The 22035-nt window shown below is 36.8% G+C and overlaps 3 protein-coding genes across 3 annotated transcripts in view; 1 reads left to right on the top strand and 2 right to left on the bottom strand.

Moving 5' to 3' along the window:
- The window catches only part of LOC117412319 (dual 3',5'-cyclic-AMP and -GMP phosphodiesterase 11A), a 72132-nt gene extending 67934 nt beyond the window's left edge, over positions 1-4198 (bottom strand). The window contains exons 1-2 of the mRNA XM_034020605.3: positions 3123-4198; positions 649-807 (exon numbers count right to left, since the gene is read on the bottom strand). Coding sequence (XP_033876496.1) covers positions 649-807; positions 3123-3935 — 972 coding nt within the window. The 5' untranslated portion in view covers positions 3936-4198. The remainder of the gene's footprint in view (positions 1-648; positions 808-3122) is intronic.
- Positions 4199-9478: 5280 nt separating this feature from the next.
- LOC117412329 (cytochrome c) lies at positions 9479-11322 on the bottom strand. The gene is made up of 3 exons (XM_034020617.3): positions 11168-11322; positions 9889-10064; positions 9479-9795 (listed from the first exon to the last, which is right to left on the bottom strand). Exons 2-3 carry the CDS (start codon positions 10055-10057, stop codon positions 9647-9649), a joined length of 318 nt encoding a protein of 105 aa, XP_033876508.1. The 5' UTR covers positions 10058-10064; positions 11168-11322; the 3' UTR covers positions 9479-9646.
- Positions 11323-13004: 1682 nt separating this feature from the next.
- Positions 13005-21622, top strand: LOC117403630 (RNA-binding protein 45-like). Its single transcript, XM_034005876.3, has 10 exons — positions 13005-13462; positions 15850-15972; positions 17516-17642; positions 17895-18017; positions 18197-18370; positions 18472-18601; positions 18804-18900; positions 19258-19421; positions 19888-20100; positions 21360-21622. The coding sequence occupies exons 1-9, from the start codon at positions 13187-13189 to the stop codon at positions 20078-20080; spliced, it is 1407 nt and encodes a 468-aa protein (XP_033861767.3). The 5' UTR covers positions 13005-13186; the 3' UTR covers positions 20081-20100; positions 21360-21622.
- The last annotated feature ends 413 nt before the right edge of the window (positions 21623-22035 follow it).

Raw genomic sequence — 22035 nt, 5'->3', positions numbered from 1 at the left:
AAACCTACAAACTTGTATGCAAAGTGTAATAATAAAATAAAACATGGCCTACAGAGGTATTGTAAAGTATATTAAAAGCAAACCGTGGTATACTATGGTAAAGGCTTATTATAACTATTAGTAAAGCATATGGAAACTGCAAAATTACTGAAGTAAACTTTTATAAAGGATGTGTTGTGCATTTTTCTTGGAGTCACGATGCCTAAGTAAAATTCAGGAGTCCCACACAACCAGTAAACTGAGCAGAACTCCCAAATTCCAAGCTATTGGATGTCTGCAGAGTGCATGGTGTCCACAATGAAAAAACGAAATTCATGGTCCAATAGAAAAATAAATATATTCTCATTTACACAGCTTCAAGCTGTGTTTTTAATGTACAAAAAAATTATTCCTGTCACACTGATGGCTAATTTACCATTTCATGACCCCTCCTTTGTGACAAAACAGTCATATGGGCTTCAATGGAAAACTGGTTCTGTCCAGAAGACATTTTTACATTAAAAGTAAGTACATAATAATGCAGTTCAACAAACATAATATGCATGTGTGGGAGAAAATGAGTGTGGATTTCACTCTTCTGGGTGGCATGAAAGGTTTATGTGTTTTATATAAGTTTGTAAAAATAGCATGCAGTGCATTACATCATACCTTTTCATCATCCTCTGTGAACAGGGCACCCCTTGGATTTTTATTAATGGCCTGAGCAACTCCAATGATCTCCCCATCACTGTTTCCAATAGGCATGCACAGCAGGGACTTGGTCTTGTATCCCGTTAGCTTATCAATTTCGTTACTGAAGCGACGGTCCTATGAACCATGACAAAAAAAAAAGAAACAAATATTAAGACAGCTTCTTTATTCAAACACATGTCTACATTCAACATCATACAAACAGGATCTTTGTGTCACAATGGGTAATTTGATTCCTTCAGGTATAAAATTAGGAACCAAACACCGACTGTGAAATATAACTGTAACAAATGTATCGTGCAGAAAGACTACCGTAAACTTTATTAATAGACTGTACTTTTATTTGGCCTCATGACAGTATAATGTCATATGTTCATTTGTGTATGCCTCATACAAGTGGATTCTAAGATTGCAGTTATGGTATATTGTATGTAGTTGTGACACTCAAGGGGTGTACTAAAGCCATAACTCATTCTGCAATAACCCTATAGATAAATTGATACTCTTGATAATGATCTCTATACAACCCCTGCTTTAGATTGGGTTTGCTTATAAAAGCATCTCTATTAAGATGCATTGCTTTAACAAACAAGTTTGCTTGCATTTGAACTTACCAATGGTCATATTTATTTTCAGCTCAAATTATTTAACATTTCTCCACACACCTTCCCAGAGAAGTCATAAACCAACCTTTGGGGCATGCATCATTTAACAATATAATGTTCCTTAATTTTTGGTTCAGAGAAAACCTTAAAAGGACATACAAATGATTTACATAAAATACATAATCCACCTTTAAAGTCGAATCGGCCGTTAAAGTCGAAAACAGAAGGTTTACTAATAGAAAGAAAGGTCAAAACAAACTAAATCCTCATCACAAGGAGGGACCAGTTCTTTATTGTTCGAATTTAAATGGTCTTTGGACATAAAAGAATATCACTGGTATGAACTGTTAAATGGATAACGCATTAAATAAAAACTTCAGTAATTATAATAATAGTGACCGTTTACTATCTAAATACAAGTCGCCCCCTGCTGACAAGTTTTAAACAATACTCCTGCATAAAATACAAGTCATTCCTGGTGTGCATTTTTAACATCCTACTGAGCAAGTTTTGCGTTCTGTGGGTCGCTAAATCGCCCAGCTAAATTTGCAGTCAGGTCATTTTCAACACCTGACGATTTAACTTTCCTCATTTCGTTAATTTTTCCACGATGTGTATAAATTAGATGAATGATCATTACCTATTTTCTGTGCGTGTCACCTCATTTGCTAGTTCTGATATTTTATTGACACCTCCTTTCTTTTGGAAATGCCTGCTGTTATACCTGCATCATCAATACTAACACTGACAAAACCATCTTGCGTTTCTTTTTAATTTTTAAAGGGCACTTCATATTACCAATAATTCCAAAAGAGCATCTGTCGTCTGTCTATGCAGATTATTCTTATTATATTATCTAATTTCCAGATGCAATATTGTTGTGAGATACATCAGACATTATCCTAAACATTTTTATTTATGTATTATTATTAGTAGTAGTAGTCGTAGTAGTCGTAGTATAATAATAATAATAATAATAATAATAATAATAATAATAATAATAATAATAATAATAATAATAAAAACTTGTCATGGAGGTGCTTCAAAACTTTAATATTGTACAACAGTACAAGATTAACAATATTAATGTGACACTTCAATTTAGCCTAATGTGCACTAAGAAATGGACTGCAGAGGCAGTGTTTGTTTAGATTAAACACAGGTAGTTCATCTTCTGGAGAAACAAGATGGTACTGCTACTACAACATACAGCTGATGGAGGTTAAATTACATACAGTACTCAAGCTCTACTAGCTTGGAATGAGTGTGTTGTTATACTGTAGATATGTGGAACTTATATAGAGTTGGCACTTACAACCTCAGTTTATAAAGTAAGAATAAAACTATAAAGATAAAACGAATAACTGGTATGATCTTTAAAAACACACTACGGCCTACGTGTACTCAACTTTATGTACTGGTGTGTGCATGTTATCATGCTGTAAACGTCTATGCAATGTACACTGTAAAACCAAATGTTTAGGAATAAATCATACATCTTATGGAACAGATTATAAACACATTTTATTATTTATTTAAATTATTTCTATTCGAATACAAAAAAATAATAATAAACATTACAGTCAATGTAAAGTATATATAAAAAAAAAATCGATTGCAAGATGTATGTTCAATTCTTGAAAACTTACCGTGTAATCTATATTTTTTATTAACTTTGATGGTTTTAAAACAAATTAGGAAAGAGTATTCTTATTGTAATTCTTAATATTAATAATATGTTCTTCTTGTGCTTTGAATTGTTTAACAGCAGGTATCCCTCAGTATTATTGCGGAAAACGCTATACCGTATAATGTAATGAAACGTACCTGGTAGGCATCTGGTATATTAACCGTTTCCCCATGCTCAGCAACATATCCAATTATTCCTTTTCCCCAAGGCACCTGAACTTCATCCGAGTTATCCGTACTCAGAGAAGGCAGCACTGTGGCCCCAGCGTGCACATCAAAGAATTTAGACACCAGAGTTCTCTTATTGGCGGGGCCTTCCACCAGAAACAAGGAGCAACGGTCAGCATCTACCATGATGCAGACAAAAACGAGGATTTTGTAGCTGAGGCTAGTTAAATCCAAATCATTGGAAATGTCTTTCACCAGTTCAAGAAAGAACTCCCTTTCGTTATTGTGCTTGAGATAGTATTTGAAATCAATCGCCGTGGAAGGATACTGAGGTATGTTGACTCGAGATTCCAGAAGAGCACTCAAGATGTGGGCTGTAGTTGGGGGCAAGGAGCTGGCTTTCCGCAGGAGAGCTCTTCTTCTCATGCTTGTCAGGGGCTCCTGTGCCCTGGAGTTTTCGTCGTATGTCCTGTTAGCATGCACGGCTTTGGACCTCGCAAAAGTTTTCCTCAGTTCCTTCTGTGAGGGTCTTCTTTGTAGACCATCACCCCTGTGGATCCAACAGCCCTTGCTGCTAGCAGTACTAACACCGGTACTACCAGTACTTCCCGTTTTGTCGATGTCAGTGCTCGGATTTACTGGTGTTTTATTCACCTGATGATTTTTGAGCCATTTCTCAACCATGCTATGTTTGCCCTTCCTATTCAGGTAGTCTTCGAATAACTCTGGATGTTTGTCGAGAAAACTTTCTACATCAGAAAAGTCCATATTTGGAACAGACATATTTGCAATGCCGAAAATCCTCTCAAACTTTTAATTAACATAAACGCATGGTAAGTATTCAAATCGCAACAACACAAAATAATCCACTTGCGTGCATTTGTGCATTTTAATGCAGAAAAACGCCAGTGTCTTCAGTGCTCCATTGAAATAGATAGAGGAAACGGTTCTCGTCAGCTTTCCGCTTGTTTGTTCTCAAACATTTCTTTGGCTTACACACAGTACACACAAATGACAGCCCAACGCTCTGCTCTTGACAGAGAACCCTTGCGCGCGGATGCTTTGTATAGCTCAGCAGCACAGACAGCGAACGAGGCCCTCCCCGAAACAGTAGTGACGTTCCATGTAGGTAGGTGGGTTTGTTCTGCACACACTTAACCCCTCCCCTTAACACATCACATTCATTATTAGGCTACCTTTTCTAACATTAGTTTTTTTTCTTCAAATAAATACAAATAGACATGTTTAGACCATTCTTGGCATAGGATATTCAGCACTGACAAAATTGCCTGTACAGCTGCCTTCCTGCTTGTATTGCATTCCTTGGGATTCCATATGATAAATACATGTATGGAAGAATTCATTATTTACACCGTGTAACAATATTTTTTTTTTTTTTTTTTTTTTTGACAAGTGTTAGTAAGTGTTATTTCCTAATTGCTTATGCCTCAAAAGTATAGAAAATGGCTATTATTCCTCACAAACTTTGCTTTTGTGACCAGGACAGTGATATTTTGAAATTTACCTATTTTCCAGAACATTTCAGATAGATTCAGTGCTGAGTAAACTTGGAGTAACTTCTAGAACTTTCTAGAACTTTCCAGTAATATAAATAGTAGTATAAATACAGGGGCCTTAAGCCCACCAGTCCAGTTTAGTTCCAGCTGCCTAAGTGGATACATATCTGCATTTTTCTGAGATGGCATCAAGAGGCTGCAATGGTGGCATTCCTGATGGGTCTCCAAGGCGGTTTTACCAAGTTTCCCTGCTATCTTTGCCTTTGGGACAGCAGGGACACCAAGGCGCACTACCACAGGCGGGACTGGCCACAGCGGACCGAGTTCTCTGTGGGGAGGAACAACGTCAAGTGGGAGCCACTGGTGGACCCCCGGAAGGTGCTGATGCCACCACTGCACATCAAATTGGGCCTTATGAAACAATTTGTCAGAGCTCTAGATAAGGAGTCGGCAGCCTTCAAGCACCTTCAAGACTTCTTCCCTAAGCTGTCTGAGGCAAAGGTCAAAGCTGGTGTCTTCGTCGGACCACAGATAAAGAAGATCCTGGAGTGCAATGAATTCCCCAAGAAGCTCAATAGTAAGGAGAAAGTGGCTTGGAACAGCTTTGTCGCAGTGGTTCGGGGCTTCCTGGGCAATCACAAGGCCGAAAACTATGTGGAGCTGGTTGAGACTCTGGTGAAGAACTACGGCACAATGGGCTGTAGGATGTCCCTCAAAGTCCATATCCTTGATGCTCATCTTGATAAATTCAAGAAGAACATGGGAGCGTACTCGGAGGAGCAAGGCGAGCGCTTCCACCAGGATATACTGGACTTTGAACGCCGCTACCAAGGACAGTATAACGAGAACATGATGGGAGACTACATTTGGGGGCTGATTCGTGAAAGTGATTTACAGTATAATCGTAAATCTCGAAAAACTACTCACTTTGAAATCTTTTGTAGTCATTTTTGTATTACTTTAGTATAAATACATGTTAATTTGGATTCATATGTTGTTTTTTTCGGACTTTATGTGAACGAAAAGACACAAATTCGCCCGTTTTCTCATTGGAAATAGGTAAATTTCAAAATATCACTGTCCTGGTCACAAAAGCAAAATTTGTGGGGAATAATAGCCATTTTCTATACTTTTGAGGCATAAGCAATTAGGAAATAACACTTACTACCCAGGAACAAAAATTGTGTTACATAGTGTTATCAACATTATATCTCACAAATGCACATTCGTTTATTTCAATATATTTACACAGGTAGATCGTGGATAGTTGTCAACTGAGAGATTGCATGTAGGCTATATTGTATTGTAATATGCAATGTTTAAATTATTCAAAAGAGCAACAGCTGATGAATATGTATATTAAACAAGTATGCAACAGTTATTAGGCTTCTACAAAGCGTGTCGGGATTTTAAGGTCGCATTCTATATTGTGAGCGTTTATGGATAAGAAGCATTAAGCTGGTCGAACTGTTGAGTTTAACTGAATGAATCTATTCCTTGAATTATATAATGTATATCTTACAGTACGGTGACCTCAGCAAAACGTAATCAGCCGGTTCAGTTAAAGCGCATCAGGAAATAGAGCGTATCTGTAAAATGAGCGTGTCTTCGTTTCTGCATGCACTGATGCATCATGCATGCAAGTTTTTATTTTTTCTTTACGCATCCTACGCCATTGAACTAAACGAAAAGCGGGAGTTAAGTGCACTACTGTTTTAAAATGAACGCAATATTACTTACACCACTATAAATGGTTTAAGTAGTAAATAATCATACAATATTCAATCCACTTTTGCGTGTTTGGACAATTTTCTTATGATCTACACAGCAGTGGCATACATAATACATCATTCATCTCTATTTACAAGTCTCGCCTTGCGCCCTGTGTATGCTGGGTTAGGCTCCGGCTCACCGCGACCCTTTAAAAGAGTAAGCGGTTAATGGTAATGAATGGATGGATGGATCTCTATTTACACACAGCAGTGGTGGAATTAGAATCTCAATAACTAGTACTGTAATTTGATTAAGATGGTAGTCTTAAACTAGGCAATAACCGTTGGTGGGTAATACATTGAAATTGGATTGTAAATAAATATCAGAAAATAATAAAATGTACATCATAATAGGCAATAGTGGAAATGTACCAAGTAGTGTCCAAAGATGACAAATCTCTATCAAACTTACTAGACTGAAACTGGATATACAAAGAATATACTTCAGCATAAGGATACCTTATTACAAGTATATCATTTCCAAACAGTACTGATGAAACAGTTCATGTTTCAAATGCAGTTATACAGTATTCCCTTACTCTGGAAGTTACAGTATGTTACTTCAGTTCAACACTTTAATATTTGTTCTATCTAATGTGGAGATCATTTGTGTCTGGTTGTCCTTGAAATGTCCAATTTCTTTACCCCAAGTGGACTACACTAGAGTACTGTAGCACAGGACCTCAACACACACCTTAGCTGACCTGCTCTATCCAGGGTTGGTTGTGGTATGTAGGTTTCACCTTTTTATTTCCTCATTCCAAAAGCACGTGATTTCCATGTTTGTCTTATAAGAAAGTTTACAAACGACAGGAGGCCATTCAGCCTATCTATACTTGTCTTATAATTGTATGCTTATTTCAGTATTACTGGCTATTATATGATCTGGTCTATAAAGGTAGTACGAAGCAGGTGGACCAAGCACAGTTGAAAGATCACGTATCTTGTGATTTCTTTGGAATCAGAAATTACTCAAAAGGAGCTGGCCACTAGGATTTTACAGGTACATTCTAATACAGAGAAAAGCAATATAAAATTGAATACGCCCTATAGCCAGGAGGTCGCAGGTTCGAGTCCAGGGCACAATTGGCCAGGGGGGGGGGCTTAGGTCAGCCAGGGTGTCCTCGGCTCATCGCGCACCAGCGACCCTTGTAGTCTGGCCTGGCGCCTGCAGGCTTCCCTGTAAGCTGCCCAGAGCTGCGTTTTCCTCCAACGCTGTAGCTCTAGGATGCCTTCATAGTAAATCTGCAGCCTGAAAAAAAGTGGTCAGCAACGGCACACGCTTCGGAGGACAGCGTGTGTTCGTCTTCGCCACTCCCAAGTCAGCAGGGGTGGTAGCGGTGAGCTGAGCCTAAAAATAATTGGATATGCCAGCCAAATTGGGAGAAAATAAAAAAATAATTGGCAATTACTAAATTACTAAAAAATTGAATACTGGAGAAAACAAAAGCATGGAGAATGCAAAAAAAATAAAATATAACTACGTTAACACGGTGCATTTAATCTGGTTTATTATATTATTATTTAGCAGACGCCCTTATCCAGGGCGACTTACAGTTGTTACAAGAGTTCACATTATTTTTACATACAATTACCCATTTATACAGTTGGGTTTTTACTGGAGCAATCTAGGTAAAATACGTTGCTCAAGGGTACAGCAGCAATGTCCCCCACCTGGGATTGAACCCATGACCCTCTGGTCAAGAGTCCAGAGCCCTAACCACTACTCCACACATGTTCAGGTATACCAAGAAAGTTAAGTGTGAACAGTACTTTGAGTGGGGTAAAATGGGCAATACAAGCACTGCTGTGTTGGAGGATGGTATATATTTATATTTAATTATAAATATTATATTTAACTACATTCATACAATTGCACCAGTTTAACACTTACCTTGCCATTATTTCCTTTAACAGTTCAATTTAAAAGCAGTAGAGGTGTAACACCCTATTTAAATGTCCTAAAAATGCACATTCTGAAATGTGGTTGTGAATGATGTGAATAGTAATGACTTGGTCTTAACATGTGCTGATTGCACATTGTATAGTGGATCTAGGTTTTGTTAATCTAATCATTTTTCTCAAGATCTGCCTTCGAGTTTGTTTGGAGAATTCAAAGTAGAAGGATGGAATAGACTTCCTCATTCCGTTCAAATCACATGACTGTGTGACCTTTCAGCCCCACCTGGCAGAGTTGAAAGGTCATATTGTCACAGGACTCCAGACAAACTCACAGCCTGGTAAAGTCAGATTTAAAGAAAAAATGGGAATAACCATTGGAGCAAAGAAATCTGGGAACCACATAGAATGATTATAAACATAACAGAATAAAAACATAAACAAGACATAGGAAATTAAGCTATTGTATTTTATAATTATCTTTAGCACTGCAGGAAATCTACTCTTTTTAAAGTGAATAGCAAAATAATTCTGCCCGTTTTCCTATAGTATCACTGGATTTCTCCTCTAAGTAAAGACGAGCAAATCACATTACCCAAGATATGGTAATAAAGTATCTGTCGTTGTCTTATACCAGATACATCGGTGACCTTCAATTGACATGCACATTACACAAAGAATAGGTTTAAAGGTGTGCTCATTCCATTAGAGTTTCCATTGACAAGACTAAGGCTTCTGACAACCATTCTAAACAGGCCACACCCAACTAATTTAAAACTGGTTTCACACCCTCACATGTTGGGAACTACCACTAAAAGGTTACAACAGTTTTCCCCAGGAGTAAGAAGCTAGATAATAGGTTTCTGAATGACCTCTCAAATGTATCAAGGTACTTCTGCCAAATCACAATTTGAACTACTGTGGCATTCTCTAATTTTCTAACTTGGAGAGAGGACCTAACAAATTGTGCTCTTTATTACCAAGGTCATACAATGGGTTGAAATAATTGCTTTATAAAATAAAAAAAAAATCAGATAAGTAGAATTTACAGTTTAGTAACTAATTACACTCTTCAGATAAAAAGCCTTAAGCACATGCATATTGGTATTCTTATCTGTCTCAATTAAACCAAGCGATCTTGAGCATAAAATTGCTTTTATTTGAGGTTCCAGCAACAAAATGGTCATTGCAAGATGCCAAGAATGACACAAGGCCTCAACAGTTTAAAAACCATGTTACCACAGATTATTAAAGGGACAGCATATTACAGCAATCTGTACACTGAAATTAAATTAGATTACATATTCTACTCGGCTGTTGCCTTTTTCAAATACGCAATTAAGTCAGTACGCTCATTCTTCTTCTTGATGCCCGCAAAAATCATTTTAGTTCCTGGAATATATTTCTTTGGGTTTTCCAAGTATATCATGAGTGTATCTTCTCCCCAGGTAACACCTAGAGAAAAGGGAGAAATAAATACAAAGATGAATACATACGAGGTTAAGCCCTGGATAGAGAGACCCTTTTCAAAATTGCGTTTGCTTTTACCTTTGCTCTTGTTTGCCTCCGTGTAAGAAAAGCCTTCTGCTTGTCCTGTTTTGCGGCCAAACAGACCCCACAGGTTTGGGCCAACCTTGTGCTTTCCATTCTTTTCAACTGTGTGGCACTGTGCACACTTCTGGACAAAAGTCTTCTTTCCCTTCTCAATGTCTGCCATGTTTGTCCTGTGGGAACAAAATAAATAAATACATACAAATAAATGATTTTGGCATGTCAAATGCATAACCTTCCAACGGTATGTCCTGTGCCGATGTTGCAAAAATCTTGGCCATCTCAAGAAAAGTATATGAAAAACCACACAAAAACGTATATAAGCCACATATTTGCCAAGATAACACAACTTCAGTAAGCATGTATAGCCTTAGTAAGCATGTATACCAAAACTGTAGAACAATGACCTTCAACTACACACTACAAAAAAGAAATACAGAGCACAAAATAAATCCACCCCTATAGACCTAATTATTTCACTTGTACATAGATGTCCTACTTTAGCCAATTTTCATAATCTTGCTACCTGGTAGCGTGAGAAAACTATCTGCCGGCATTCGAAGAATATTCTGTACTAAAATAAAATAATAATAAAAAAACAAAATGTTACAAAATCACGTAACGTCACGTGAACTGAACATGAATTAATGTTTAACGAATTAAATTGCAAAGGGAAATTACAGTTGACTAAATTAATCAATATAAATCTAGTTATCAACTGCAGTCCAAGAATTACTGGCACATGTAGTTTAAGTAAATTGTACATAATCTGAATTGATTTTACTGTAAATTCGGTGTGTGCTCTGTAATCCGAGTAGTAGTAAGCCTTCACTTATATAATAGTAAAGCGGTGTATACAAGTTTGTATTTCTAAAGAAAACATAATAAATATACACAGTCTAACGCTCAAACTGTCCAAAACGAGTCGAACAGCCACCTCACCATTTCCCCTCCTGGCAAATAGGTATCGCCCAGGAAGGGGGTATTTCTGTTATATAAAATAACCAAAACCCCTGTGTTACACAATATGCCCACATCACAATGATCTTTCAGCTAATCACGAGCTAAACTGGATGTATAACGCCAAAAGGAAACGTTGTATCAATGTTTGACTGAACTATACAGGCCTAAGGCCTTTTCAAATTCAAATCCAAGACAAGGACACACAACTGAAGATGCATAGAAGCAGTAATGACCTTTCACTAAAGAAACTATCAAATACATAAGGATTATTTATAGTACAACGTGGTTAAGAAAATATCAACCCAAAGCTTACCTTTATATTTAAAAAGCAAATATTACAACCAAGATGGGCTGCGGCTGCTGCTTCTGCGCTTAGCACAGTCTCTCCAACCGGCACAACACAACTTCCACAATTCCGCTTGAGGAAGGTCACAGAATTTACAGGCAGGCACTAGTAAAACACGTCACAGAAAGCGCATGGACCAATCATCTGGATTAAAGTCACATCTCCTATGACGACAACTGCAGGTTTTACACGCCCATTAAATTATTATTTATTTATTTATTCTGCATTGGGAAAGCATTGACAAAAAGAAACCAATAATGGCCGATGTTGTGCTAGTCGATTCTGTAACCCCGTTGGCTAAGAACGCAAGGTACAATTTGTTGGCTGGTGGTATTTCGTTAAACGAAGGTCATGTGGAAGATAGCCATGCTGCTGGACAGCTGTAAGATGTAGTACAAATAGTATTCTGTATTTAATTATCTGGCGTGAAATGTCTCTTTCACTTATGTTTCCCAGTCAATAATTCCTCGTATGTTAAATATGGTAATGTTAAAAAAACAAAACAAACAAAAAAAAACACTGAAGTTGGTGGAAATAATTCGACATAATTACCTCTCGACATTAACACCATCAAGGACAAATGTTAATTCTTTGACATAATATTTAATTAGTTAATGGAACAGTCCTGTTATGTTATTTTTAAAATTCTGAGATATTTTTGTTCTAGGCCCATTAATGAATACACTTTTTAACCACTGCTTCTGAATAAAATCCTAAAAGCAAAATTTCTGAAATGAGGTGGTTTTAGAAATGACCACTAGGGTTGTACAATTGGAATAGTAATTTCTGCCCCCTCTTAAAACTACCTCACCACTTGTAGAAAACTTAGAAAGACAGACTTTTTTTCTCATTGTAGAATTAATGACAATAAAGGGTCTGTTTTGGGGTAACTCGTACTCTAACTCTTTGTGGATAGATGCATTAACCATGAAAATTGATAACAATTACAGACCTGTCAACTCTGCCTTATTTGCCGGGACTCTCCCGTTTTTTGGACACTTCTCCCGGACAACTCCGGCGACAGATTTTCTCCTGTATTTTGCTCAAAACTCTACTGTTAAACCCCGTTATGTTAGCAAACCTTTAATGTCTGCAAAAGTCTGGTGTGTGGTTACTGCAATCCCCATCTGTACCTAGCAGGGTTTAGGACATACCTGACCATCTGCGAGGCTTACTTTATGAGTCTCACGCACCAAAGTAGCAGACGCTACTGTGATGCTACATCCCACTTGTTAATAGTATAGGCATTAAGCATTCTCAAATAACAATATGTCTTTCAACATACCCAAGATTGTAAATGTGATTGTCCAGCATGTTCAACTATGGATCTAGTTTGGTTTTGAAGTCTAGATGTTTCCTGAATGATATGATTCAAAGGTCAACAAATTAATATATAATTTTCTGTTCAAGTACAAAGTCCTTCTGAGGAAATAGTTTCTGAAACTATTTCAGTTAAGCACAAATATAAACTGACAACTATAATGTTGGTAAAGATGTGTTTCATACATGTTTCCAAGAGCGGTGAAGTTTGGTTTTATAATGGAACCAAACTGTGTCTTGCTTAACTTTTATTTTGAAATATCGGTTAGATAGCTGCGGGTATACTAAAAATGTAAACCCGGGCCGATAGATGGCGTTATTGGCTTCACGTTTAAGTAAGAGGGGAGTGTAGACTCTTGACGGGTATTTTGTGAAGGGCCTCTTTGTCTCATAGGTTGAAGGCGCACAATAAAGATGCGTTCACGGAGATCATTCTGCGCAGAATCTGACCAGTTTAGCCAATGATCTCCTAAGAATGATCTCTGTGAACGCACCCATTGGCTAAATTGTCAGATTCTGCATAGAATCTGCGCAGAATGATCTCTGTGAATGCACCCTATCATAGCCGCACGGGGTGTACTCTCTTTAAATCGTAGCGCTGCTTGATTGTATTACTATAACAGTTCAGCTTCTAAATAGTCTGGTTCTGAGTAGATTATTGCATTGATGGATGATTCCAATGTTAGAACGTATGCAGATAGCCTTGATGATCCTCCAAACAGTCGGTTGTTCTTAGTGACAAGTAAGTCCACTACTGACGAGGTAATTCGGGAGCATTTTTCAGTTTTTGGGGAGATTCAAGACATCTGGGTGGTAAAAGACAAACACACTAAAGAGTCGAAAGGAGTTGCCTTCGTTAAATTTGCCAAATCATCGCAGGCATGCAAAGCTATGGAAGACATGCACGGGAAATGTCTTGCAGAAGGAACAAAACCAATTAAGGTATATTATTATTATTATTATTATTATTATTATTATTATTATTATTATTATAATTATTATTATTATTATTATTATTATTATTAAAATGCATCTGGAAAAAAAAGAATCGGATAATGCACAATGTGAATGCAAATGACTAAATCCGTGCAGGCTGTCTCAAAAACCTTTGATAGATACGTTATCATTGCAGAAACACGTGGCTGCCAACGCGACTGTTTCTTTCTTGACTATTTTGGTATTATTATTAAAATGTTAGTGAATATGTTTCTTTTAAATATGGAATAGGTTGAGTTGGAGTTAATATCAGAGAACAGTGCAAAGAGAAGTTAATGATTGTTTATGTGGAGAAAGCACACTTAAGTGACCACTCACACTTAGGTACTGCTTCTGAAAAGCTGTAGAACACGTAACTTGCACGTAAAGTGTTCTCATACAGTGTAATAGGAAGTTGGCGTACTGAGAAATTTGACAAATACACGCCGGAGAAGTCAAAATGAAACAAGGAAAAGTCCATGGTCAGATCAGCAGAATATAAAAAAGATGTTTATTTTGACACCTACCATAAATGGTGCTAGATTAGACCTTTTTGAGAAAAGTACCATACTCAGTTGCTTTAGTTAAACAGAGATACCTGTAAAGCTACATCCTAAATGACCCTGGTGGTATTGCCCAAAAGGAGACAAAAATTCCACAAAACTGTTTGTTGCACTGGGCGAGACGTGATGGGTATACTGTAAACTTCTGGTAAGACTTCAGATCAAAGTTCCGGGTATTAGGATATTCCCCTCACCACAACACTTTTGGGTTTGCCATTAGTCTCATGTCAGTGACAAATGTTCATGTCACAGTATTTGCATGTTTGTAATCCATCGTAGTTCAATTAGTATAGTTTATGGAAACATAAAAAAAAAAAAAAAAAACTATAAATAACAACCACAAAACTACAATGCAGCTGTGTTATTACTGTGTACGCCTTGGCCTGCTTTTGGATCTTCATTCCTGAACCGTGATCAGCAAGAATATTCTGTGAAGAATCATCCTTCTCGATTTGGATTACCAGTGACACCGAGCTTTTTCATTTTGCATTCCCCCCAGTTATTTTTGGGATTAAAAAACAAATATTTTTGGGGGACTGGATATGTTGGGATGTTTAAACAAAGACTGATTTATACAATATTTTGATTTTCGGGAATTATTATTATTATTATTATTATTGTTATTGTTATTGTTATTGATAATAATATTTTTACCCAGTTCCCATCTCCTAGTAATCTATTATTACCGCATTACTGGTTTTGTGTTTCAAAGCACATACATGTTTTTGTTACTTTTCTCGTTCTTTTCATTAGGACATTTGCAAATGTTGTGTAAGTAAATCTTTTGAGGTTGATACATTTTCCCGTTTCATATTTGCTATTAAGCAGTTCTATTTTCACTGAGGTGTATATTGTGTATCTCTGTTCTTCTCTTACTTAGAAATAATAGTTGAGAATGTATTTGATTTATAGAGCTGTTTGTTATAAATTGATAGTCAATAGTTAATTTAAATCTGTATAGTTGGTTCTTTTATATGTTGAATACATTTTGTTGAATAAAACAACAAAGTACTCTAAGATATACAAGGGTTACTATATCTATCTATCGATAGATAGATATATTACCTCCAGTATATTTTAGTAGTTGTATTTATGATTGTTTCAACATTGACCACCTGGTACTTGCCTGGTCAATGTTGTTGTTTAGATCTTTAAATCTGTTATGCTCTGACAACAGTGCCCGGTTATTGGCGACTTTGGACTTTGTCCGTAACATGTACACAGAAATTAGCATTTTAAGGTGTAGCCTAATGTGTTTGGGTTAGGAGTCAGTAATGTTGGCTCCTTACTTCACATACAAAGGTGTGTGTTCGTTGTATTGAAAATTCACACTGAAGTAGTTAAGTTAGTTGAACAGTTGGTATGGCTTCCTTTTAAAGCATGAGATGTTTATTTTTTGTCTTGCATGGAACCACTTAAGATCAAAGGTATCGTATTTAGCCCTGCATTTTTACACCCAATTAATGTGTGTGTTTTTTTAAGCAGTATCCTATACACAATGCACAGTCAGTCACAGATAATGTACATCATACATTTGACTATTTTCCAATTTGTGGGCCGGTTTTTTCCTTGTTTGGGATTCTTATTTGCAATAAATTAAAAAAAATGTCTGTGGCAGTTGAATTGCATGCTGTCTGTCTGAGTCCCACTACAATGTACAATGGAACACAGGCAGGCATTTTACAGCTTACAACAATTAGGCCCATTAAGTTTTCAGGTTTTTTTTTTTTGTTTTTTTTTTCAATGAATTTACTGAGGTACTGTATAAGGTTGTTGTTTTCTGTGTTTCAGGTGTTCATTGCCCAGTCCAGATCCTCTGGGAGTCATCGAGATGTTGAAGATGAAGAGCTGACCAGGATCTTTATTATGATTCCCAAAACATTTACAGAAGAGGATTTAAAGGAAAAGTTCAAGGTTAGAAGAAGTTGTTGTAAGAATTGCTGCATGTCATCGGTAAAATGCAAGAGATGCAGTTGTGCAAAACCTTTTGATTTTTTAGCGATTCACTTTGTATGTAGGGATACTGTTTCACATTTGTACATGAATGTCCAAAGAATTCAGATTGCACGCTTTGTGGTACATGGAACACAATTTTAAGGGTCGAAAGTTTCAAATAAGTACAGTACTGAGGTATTTGAATGTGCAATGTAGAGGTCATTCCCTAAAAAACTACTAGTCTGCACTGTGAAACTTATTGTAGTAGCAGCACTTTTAGTCTGTGCTCCAGTAAATATGCCACCTACAAAGACCAGTGTTATTGCAGTAGCAGGAAAACCACGCTAACCAGTGAGAAATGTGTTAAAGATATTCCTGTGTCTAATGCGTAAGAGGACAACAAAAAATAAAAACAACACAAAAAAATGTCTTTTCAATTCGCACGCAGTACATCCTTTTTAAATTATAGCATTGTATCACTTTTAAACACAATTTTGTTTTCTTTGTTTATTTTCATGCTTCTGTTTGACGTGTTTTTTGCGTACTCCTTATATTTTAGTAAAAGATCACCTCATTTTGCGCTAATAAATTTTTTCTGCGTGGGATTCACATACTGTACCAGAACAGCCAGCAAGTCCGCTTGAGGGGACAGTCAGTCACAAGGGGTGACACAATCCGGAGGTTGTGGTTTTTGAGAAGACTGTCTGTTTCCTTCCTCATCTAACTGAAGTGTACCTTCAGATTTAATAATATTACTATACTAAGCACCAAAAGAAACTGATCTCTTATATTTGAGCATCAAAAGAAACGTGTCACTTATATTTGAGCACCAAAAGAAACCGATCTCTTATATTTGAGCATCAAAAGAAACTTATCGCTTATATTTGGATAACATTCACTAGATGTGATTGAAAAATGACAAACTCTGTTTTAGAGCAGGTGCAGTGACTTTTTCTTCTGCTGATTAACAATTGATATCATGAAGATGTTGCAAAATGGTCTGTCGATCTTGTGCAGGCGTTGTGACTCTTGGTCTCCCAGTTCGTAGCCTGTCATTGACAGAGTGTGTCTGGTTATACCGCCTCGCCAGGTTTGAAATTGCTGGCGGTGAGCACCCAAGATGGCGAGCCACAGCACACTGCCCTAGTGCAGCCTCTAACATGCCGATTGCATGAAAGCGCTGCTGTCTTGACAGACGTGGCATTTTGTTTTTTTTCTGTGATTGTCTTTATTGCTTTTATTCAAGCTTGCAATTCAACAGCTGAAATCACTCCATATCCAGTGTCCAACCAACTGTCACAAATTAAGTGATTAAGTGCATATGCTTCAGTCATAGCATGTCATGGTCAAGGATGAATGATCGAGTGATTAAAAAGAAACCAAAAACGTTTCGTCAATGTCTATCTCTTATATACCGTATTTTTTTTCGAAAATAAATGTGTTAAAATAGTGATAAGTTTCAGTTGATGCTCGGTATAGTACTACTACTAATACATTCATAACAATGTCTGTTTTTCCTTAGGAATATGGCGACATTGAGTATTGCATTGTTATAAGGAATAAGACCACAGGAGAAAGTAAAGGTTTGGGCTATGTGAGATACTTGAAGCCTTCCCAAGCAGCCATGGCTATTGAAAACTGTGACAGAAGTAAGAGCATTGTTTCATACTACTTTTTGTTTCCATATAACAAAAAAAAATGTATGCAAAGGCCCGAACTAAAAATAAAAACAAAAATGCACGACAGCCTAGCCCGAATCTTGTTTTTCGTAAACACTACTGAAATAAGTGTCACTAAGTTCAGTGCATTGTTGAATTTTATTACTGCTTGGAATATACATTGTTCCCCCAGCATGTCCTTCTTCATTTCAAAGTCTTAACAAAGTCTTCCCTTGTATGCAGATTACAGAGCAATACTTGCAGAACCCAAAAACAGAACTTCTGCATCCTGTGAAAATGATTATTTCAGTACTCCAAGATTTGATCACATGAGCCACGATCCTGGAATGAATTCATATCCATTTGGTATGTAATCACCTCCCATAAAGTAACCTTACTCATTACACTGATAATCAGTGGGATAAAGAAAGGTCACTAAATATAGACAAGAATATGAATTAAGTTTTCTGCAGAAAGCAACAGTGTTCATTTGTACATGAGTTGCCCTGTTCTGGTTCTGACTCTGTGTTTCTCCATGTGTGCAGCTGAAGCCGGTAATTTTGGAGTGAATGAGATTCGAGGCAGTGACTCGATCACTAAATGTCTGTTGGTCTCTTCCCGAGCCAGTCTGTCACAGGAACAGATGTTTAATCTTTTTGACCTCATTCCTGGTCTGGATAATTGTGAAATGCAGAGAGATCCTTATGGATATAATAAAGGTACTAATCTTTCTTGTCTAAATCCAGATATCAGAAGTTTCTATGATGAATATTCATGAAATTCTGGCTAATATATTCTGTTTGCTCAATGATATTTCTAGGTCAAGCTTTGGTTCGGTATAATAATGTGGGATCAGCAGTATATGCAAAAGAAAAACTGCACGGTTTTGAATACCCTCCTGGAAATAGGCTGGTTCTTACCTACATAGAGGATGGAGAAGAAAAGTCAAGGTAAGGCTAATTTTTTTTGCACATTTTGTTCTATCAAATGTCACACATTTTTTTTCATGATCTGGAATTGTGACCATAAATGGCCTTTCAGGTTTGATGCCATCTAGCTTACTTCAATGTTTTAGTTCTTGCTGAATGATATGCTTGCTATGAGACATTGTTCAATGTAAAGTTACCTTAATGCTGCTGTCTGGTTTCGCAGTCCTGTTGGAATGATGGCTTTGCAGCTGGTTACCGCTCAGATGATGTCCATGGTTTGGAGTAGTCCAGTTGGTCAGCAATTAATGAAACCAAACTCTGTAAGTAATTCAATTATATATGCAGGGGAAGATCCTGTCTTGATTGGGTTGTTTTTGCAGGTATTTCTAGCAAGAAACAAGCTCTGCTATGCAGATTATCTATTGCTGGGAAACAGTTTCCCTATAACTTTGTTTTGGGCCTTTTTCTATGCATGCAGTCAACAATGTACAGTGCTATGACAACATCTAGAGTTTGTTGCACTTAAGCACAATAGACAGGCATATCCTTTGGGTTTGAATTATATATATATATATATATATATATATATATATATATATATAAAAAATTGGGTCACAATTTTATTTTGTGACCTTCTTTTAATGTGCAAATCTTCCCATTGTGTTTTTGAATTTAAGGGGTACTCTTCTGGAAGCAACACTCAGATGAATCGCTTGCAGACAGATGTCTCCTTGCCTCCACACAGAAAACTGGCTCCAGCTGATAGCAGAGTCAAGGAGAGGCTTTTTATCGTCTTTAATCCAGCTCCTTTGTCTGTAGATGTTTTGGAGGATGTTTTCTGGTAAGGAGCTAAATATACATGTTCATTAAAGAGTAGAAGAGTAAAATTTATTTTTATTCTGTGATAGAGTAGTTCCCTTTTTGGGGAAAACAATGGCTGTGTATAGTTCTGTTTTGTGTTGTATCTTGAAATGCTATCATATCTAGATAGCTAACTAATCTGTGATACTGTACAATGACTGTTTCTCCATAAGATGGTCATAAGATGGAACTCCAGCAGTTACTGTTTATTGAGTCTGTCCTTTTTAGGCCCTATTTTGAAAGCTCAAACTTTCTGTAACTTTGTTAATGCTATCAGCCCAAAATAGTGGTGTGGCAGATAAGATACACATAGAATTTTATAGTCCTTTTTGGGGGGGAGAGGGGAGGGGGGGGAGACTAAGGTTATTATTTTGGGGTTTGGGTGCTATTGCTGGTTTAAATGTTTAATCTGCCTCCTCCTCCCCCCCCCCCCCCCCCCCCTCCAGTCGATTTGGATCCCTCATAGAAGTGTACATTGTGCAGGGGCGCAATGTTGGATACATTAAATTTGCAGACAGAAAGAGTGCCAATGAGGCCATGATAACTTTGCACGGTAAAGTGATAAATGGAGTCAAACTCAAAGTGATGCTTGCCGATCCACCCAAAGAAGAATCTCATAAGCGACAGAGAACATATTAGATCTCAATGAATCTGTATTGGTAAGTAATGAAAGGGTAAGCTGCTTTCTTTTCAGTGAGACCATCAGTTTGAAGCTATATAAATCGAAATCTACAAGATAGCAATCTATGCTATTGAGCTAGTGTAATAAGAAAACATATTTAAACATGATTTTTGTAGAATTTCTTCGATAAAGCCATAATGTTACTACAATACGGTTTCATCTGCAATGCAGAGTTGTATGCAAACACTGTTGACCTCTGTCGCGTTTGGAGTGACATTCAAGTTTAACCAGAATGAGTCCCTGACCATAGGACAATTTACGTCCTGTTTTGGGAATGCAAATTTGTTATCCACAGCTACTTTGCAGTTTTATTTTCAATAAGTAAGTTGAGGCTCAGTGGATTTATTCACATATTGCATTTGTTGCCAGCCCATGTGAATTCAAAACCTTTTGTGCAAGGAGTTAATAATTACATAGATATTTGGGTATGTGGTTTCAGACTTTGAAGTAGAGTGGCTCACAACAGTAGTAATATTGACCAGATAAGTGTAGATCAGACACTATCAGTTTCCAAGGTCTGAAGGTGACTGACTGCAGCACAGTTCTAATCATAAACCCATATTAAGAAAGCTATAGCCAAACGTCATGTGTGTTTTTTCTTTTTGCTAATATTAAATGCTGCAGTATAAACCAATATAAACAATTTATTAGCCAACCTAAACTGAATAATCCAAACCATCCTATAATAACCATAATATCTAAAGAAATGCATGCTGAAAAAAGGAAACTCAAATTTTCATGCAAGTGACACGGACATGTATTAGACACTACAGCTCATTTCAATTAATACATGCTGAGAAACGATCCAAAATATACACCAAAGACTAAAAGCATTTTTTGTATTGTACTGACAGTGTTTTACTAATTATTGCATGAATAGTTTATACACCGTGACCTAATGTAGCTATTCCGTGAATGAGGATAGATGAATAACCCACAAGCCCTCAAAGGGAGTATTCTGTTGGATTTGAATGAATGCACGATAGACTGAAATAAAATAAAACAGACACTCAAGACCACCAACACATGCTGTATAATTACTATACTGCAGACACCTGATTGGCTGAGCTATTACAGGCTACACTTGTCTGATTCTGATGCTGTGGATGTAGGACATGACAATCTACTTGGTCATTGTACTGACCCCTACAATGTGTTTAATCCTTGGCGATGGATATGTATGAGAGACTTTAATGTTGCATCTTCATGGTTGTGATGTGTTTTTTGTTTCTGCAGAAATGAGTTAAATGACATGACCCTCAGCATGACTGGTAGAAATGGTGACTGAGCCTGATTTACGACCGACAGTGACTACCTTTTTGGTGACATTGGTACTAACTGTATACTTTTTTTTTTTTGTTTGTTTGTTTTTTTAAACTGTTGGAGCTAAAAAAAGTATTTTGACAGAAATCAAAAGATAATGGATCAAGTGACTGTGTACACTAGATGTTAAATAGTTTTATCTTGGATTAAGTTGGAATAAAACATTTTTTTGTTCACTTATGGATTTGTGTGTTTTTTTCTTTGTTTGGATATTATGAAAAATGGGACTGTTTTGCTGGTGCTATAGAGCTCAGCTTCCAGGTCATGATGATAAATACATAATTCTGCTATGATGTGTTGGGATTTTATACTAGTTTTGGTTCCTTTACTGGTTACTTGGGTATATTAGAAAAACCCTGCACGTGGTTACAGCAATCTTTGTCTTTTCAAGACTATAATACAGTAGACTTTGTTTGTTTATTTGTTTATTTTTCTTATAACCAGCATAGCCAACTCAGTCGAATATTATTAATTTGAATTACTCTATGTAGCTGAGCTTATTTTATCCTGTTTGTATTTTTTGGTTCACTTTTGTTTTGAATATTGTACAGTTTTATATGACAGTTAATAAATCAGTAACTGCTTATTT

Source organism: Acipenser ruthenus, chromosome 10 (genome assembly GCF_902713425.1).
Source record: "Acipenser ruthenus chromosome 10, fAciRut3.2 maternal haplotype, whole genome shotgun sequence".
Taxonomy (NCBI): Eukaryota; Metazoa; Chordata; class Actinopteri; order Acipenseriformes; family Acipenseridae; genus Acipenser; species Acipenser ruthenus.
The sequence above is the reverse complement of the archived record's forward strand: the minus strand, read 5'-3'. Positions and strand labels throughout refer to the sequence as shown.

What these genes read in the sequence shown, in the direction of transcription:
- LOC117412329 (XM_034020617.3), bottom strand. Translation starts at nt 10,057, where the DNA reads ATGGCAGACATTGAGAAGGGAAAGAAGACTTTTGTCCAGAAGTGTGCA. An exon ending in GGAGGCAAACAAGAGCAAAG is followed by an intron (nt 9,796 to 9,888) that starts GTAAAAGCAAAC and finishes CCTTTTCTCTAG; the next exon opens with GTGTTACCTGGGGAGAAGAT.
- LOC117403630 (XM_034005876.3), top strand. Translation starts at nt 13,187, where the DNA reads ATGGATGATTCCAATGTTAGAACGTATGCAGATAGCCTTGATGATCCT. An exon ending in TATTGAAAACTGTGACAGAA is followed by an intron (nt 17,643 to 17,894) that starts GTAAGAGCATTG and finishes CCTTGTATGCAG; the next exon opens with ATTACAGAGCAATACTTGCA. An exon ending in AATGAATTCATATCCATTTG is followed by an intron (nt 18,018 to 18,196) that starts GTATGTAATCAC and finishes CCATGTGTGCAG; the next exon opens with CTGAAGCCGGTAATTTTGGA.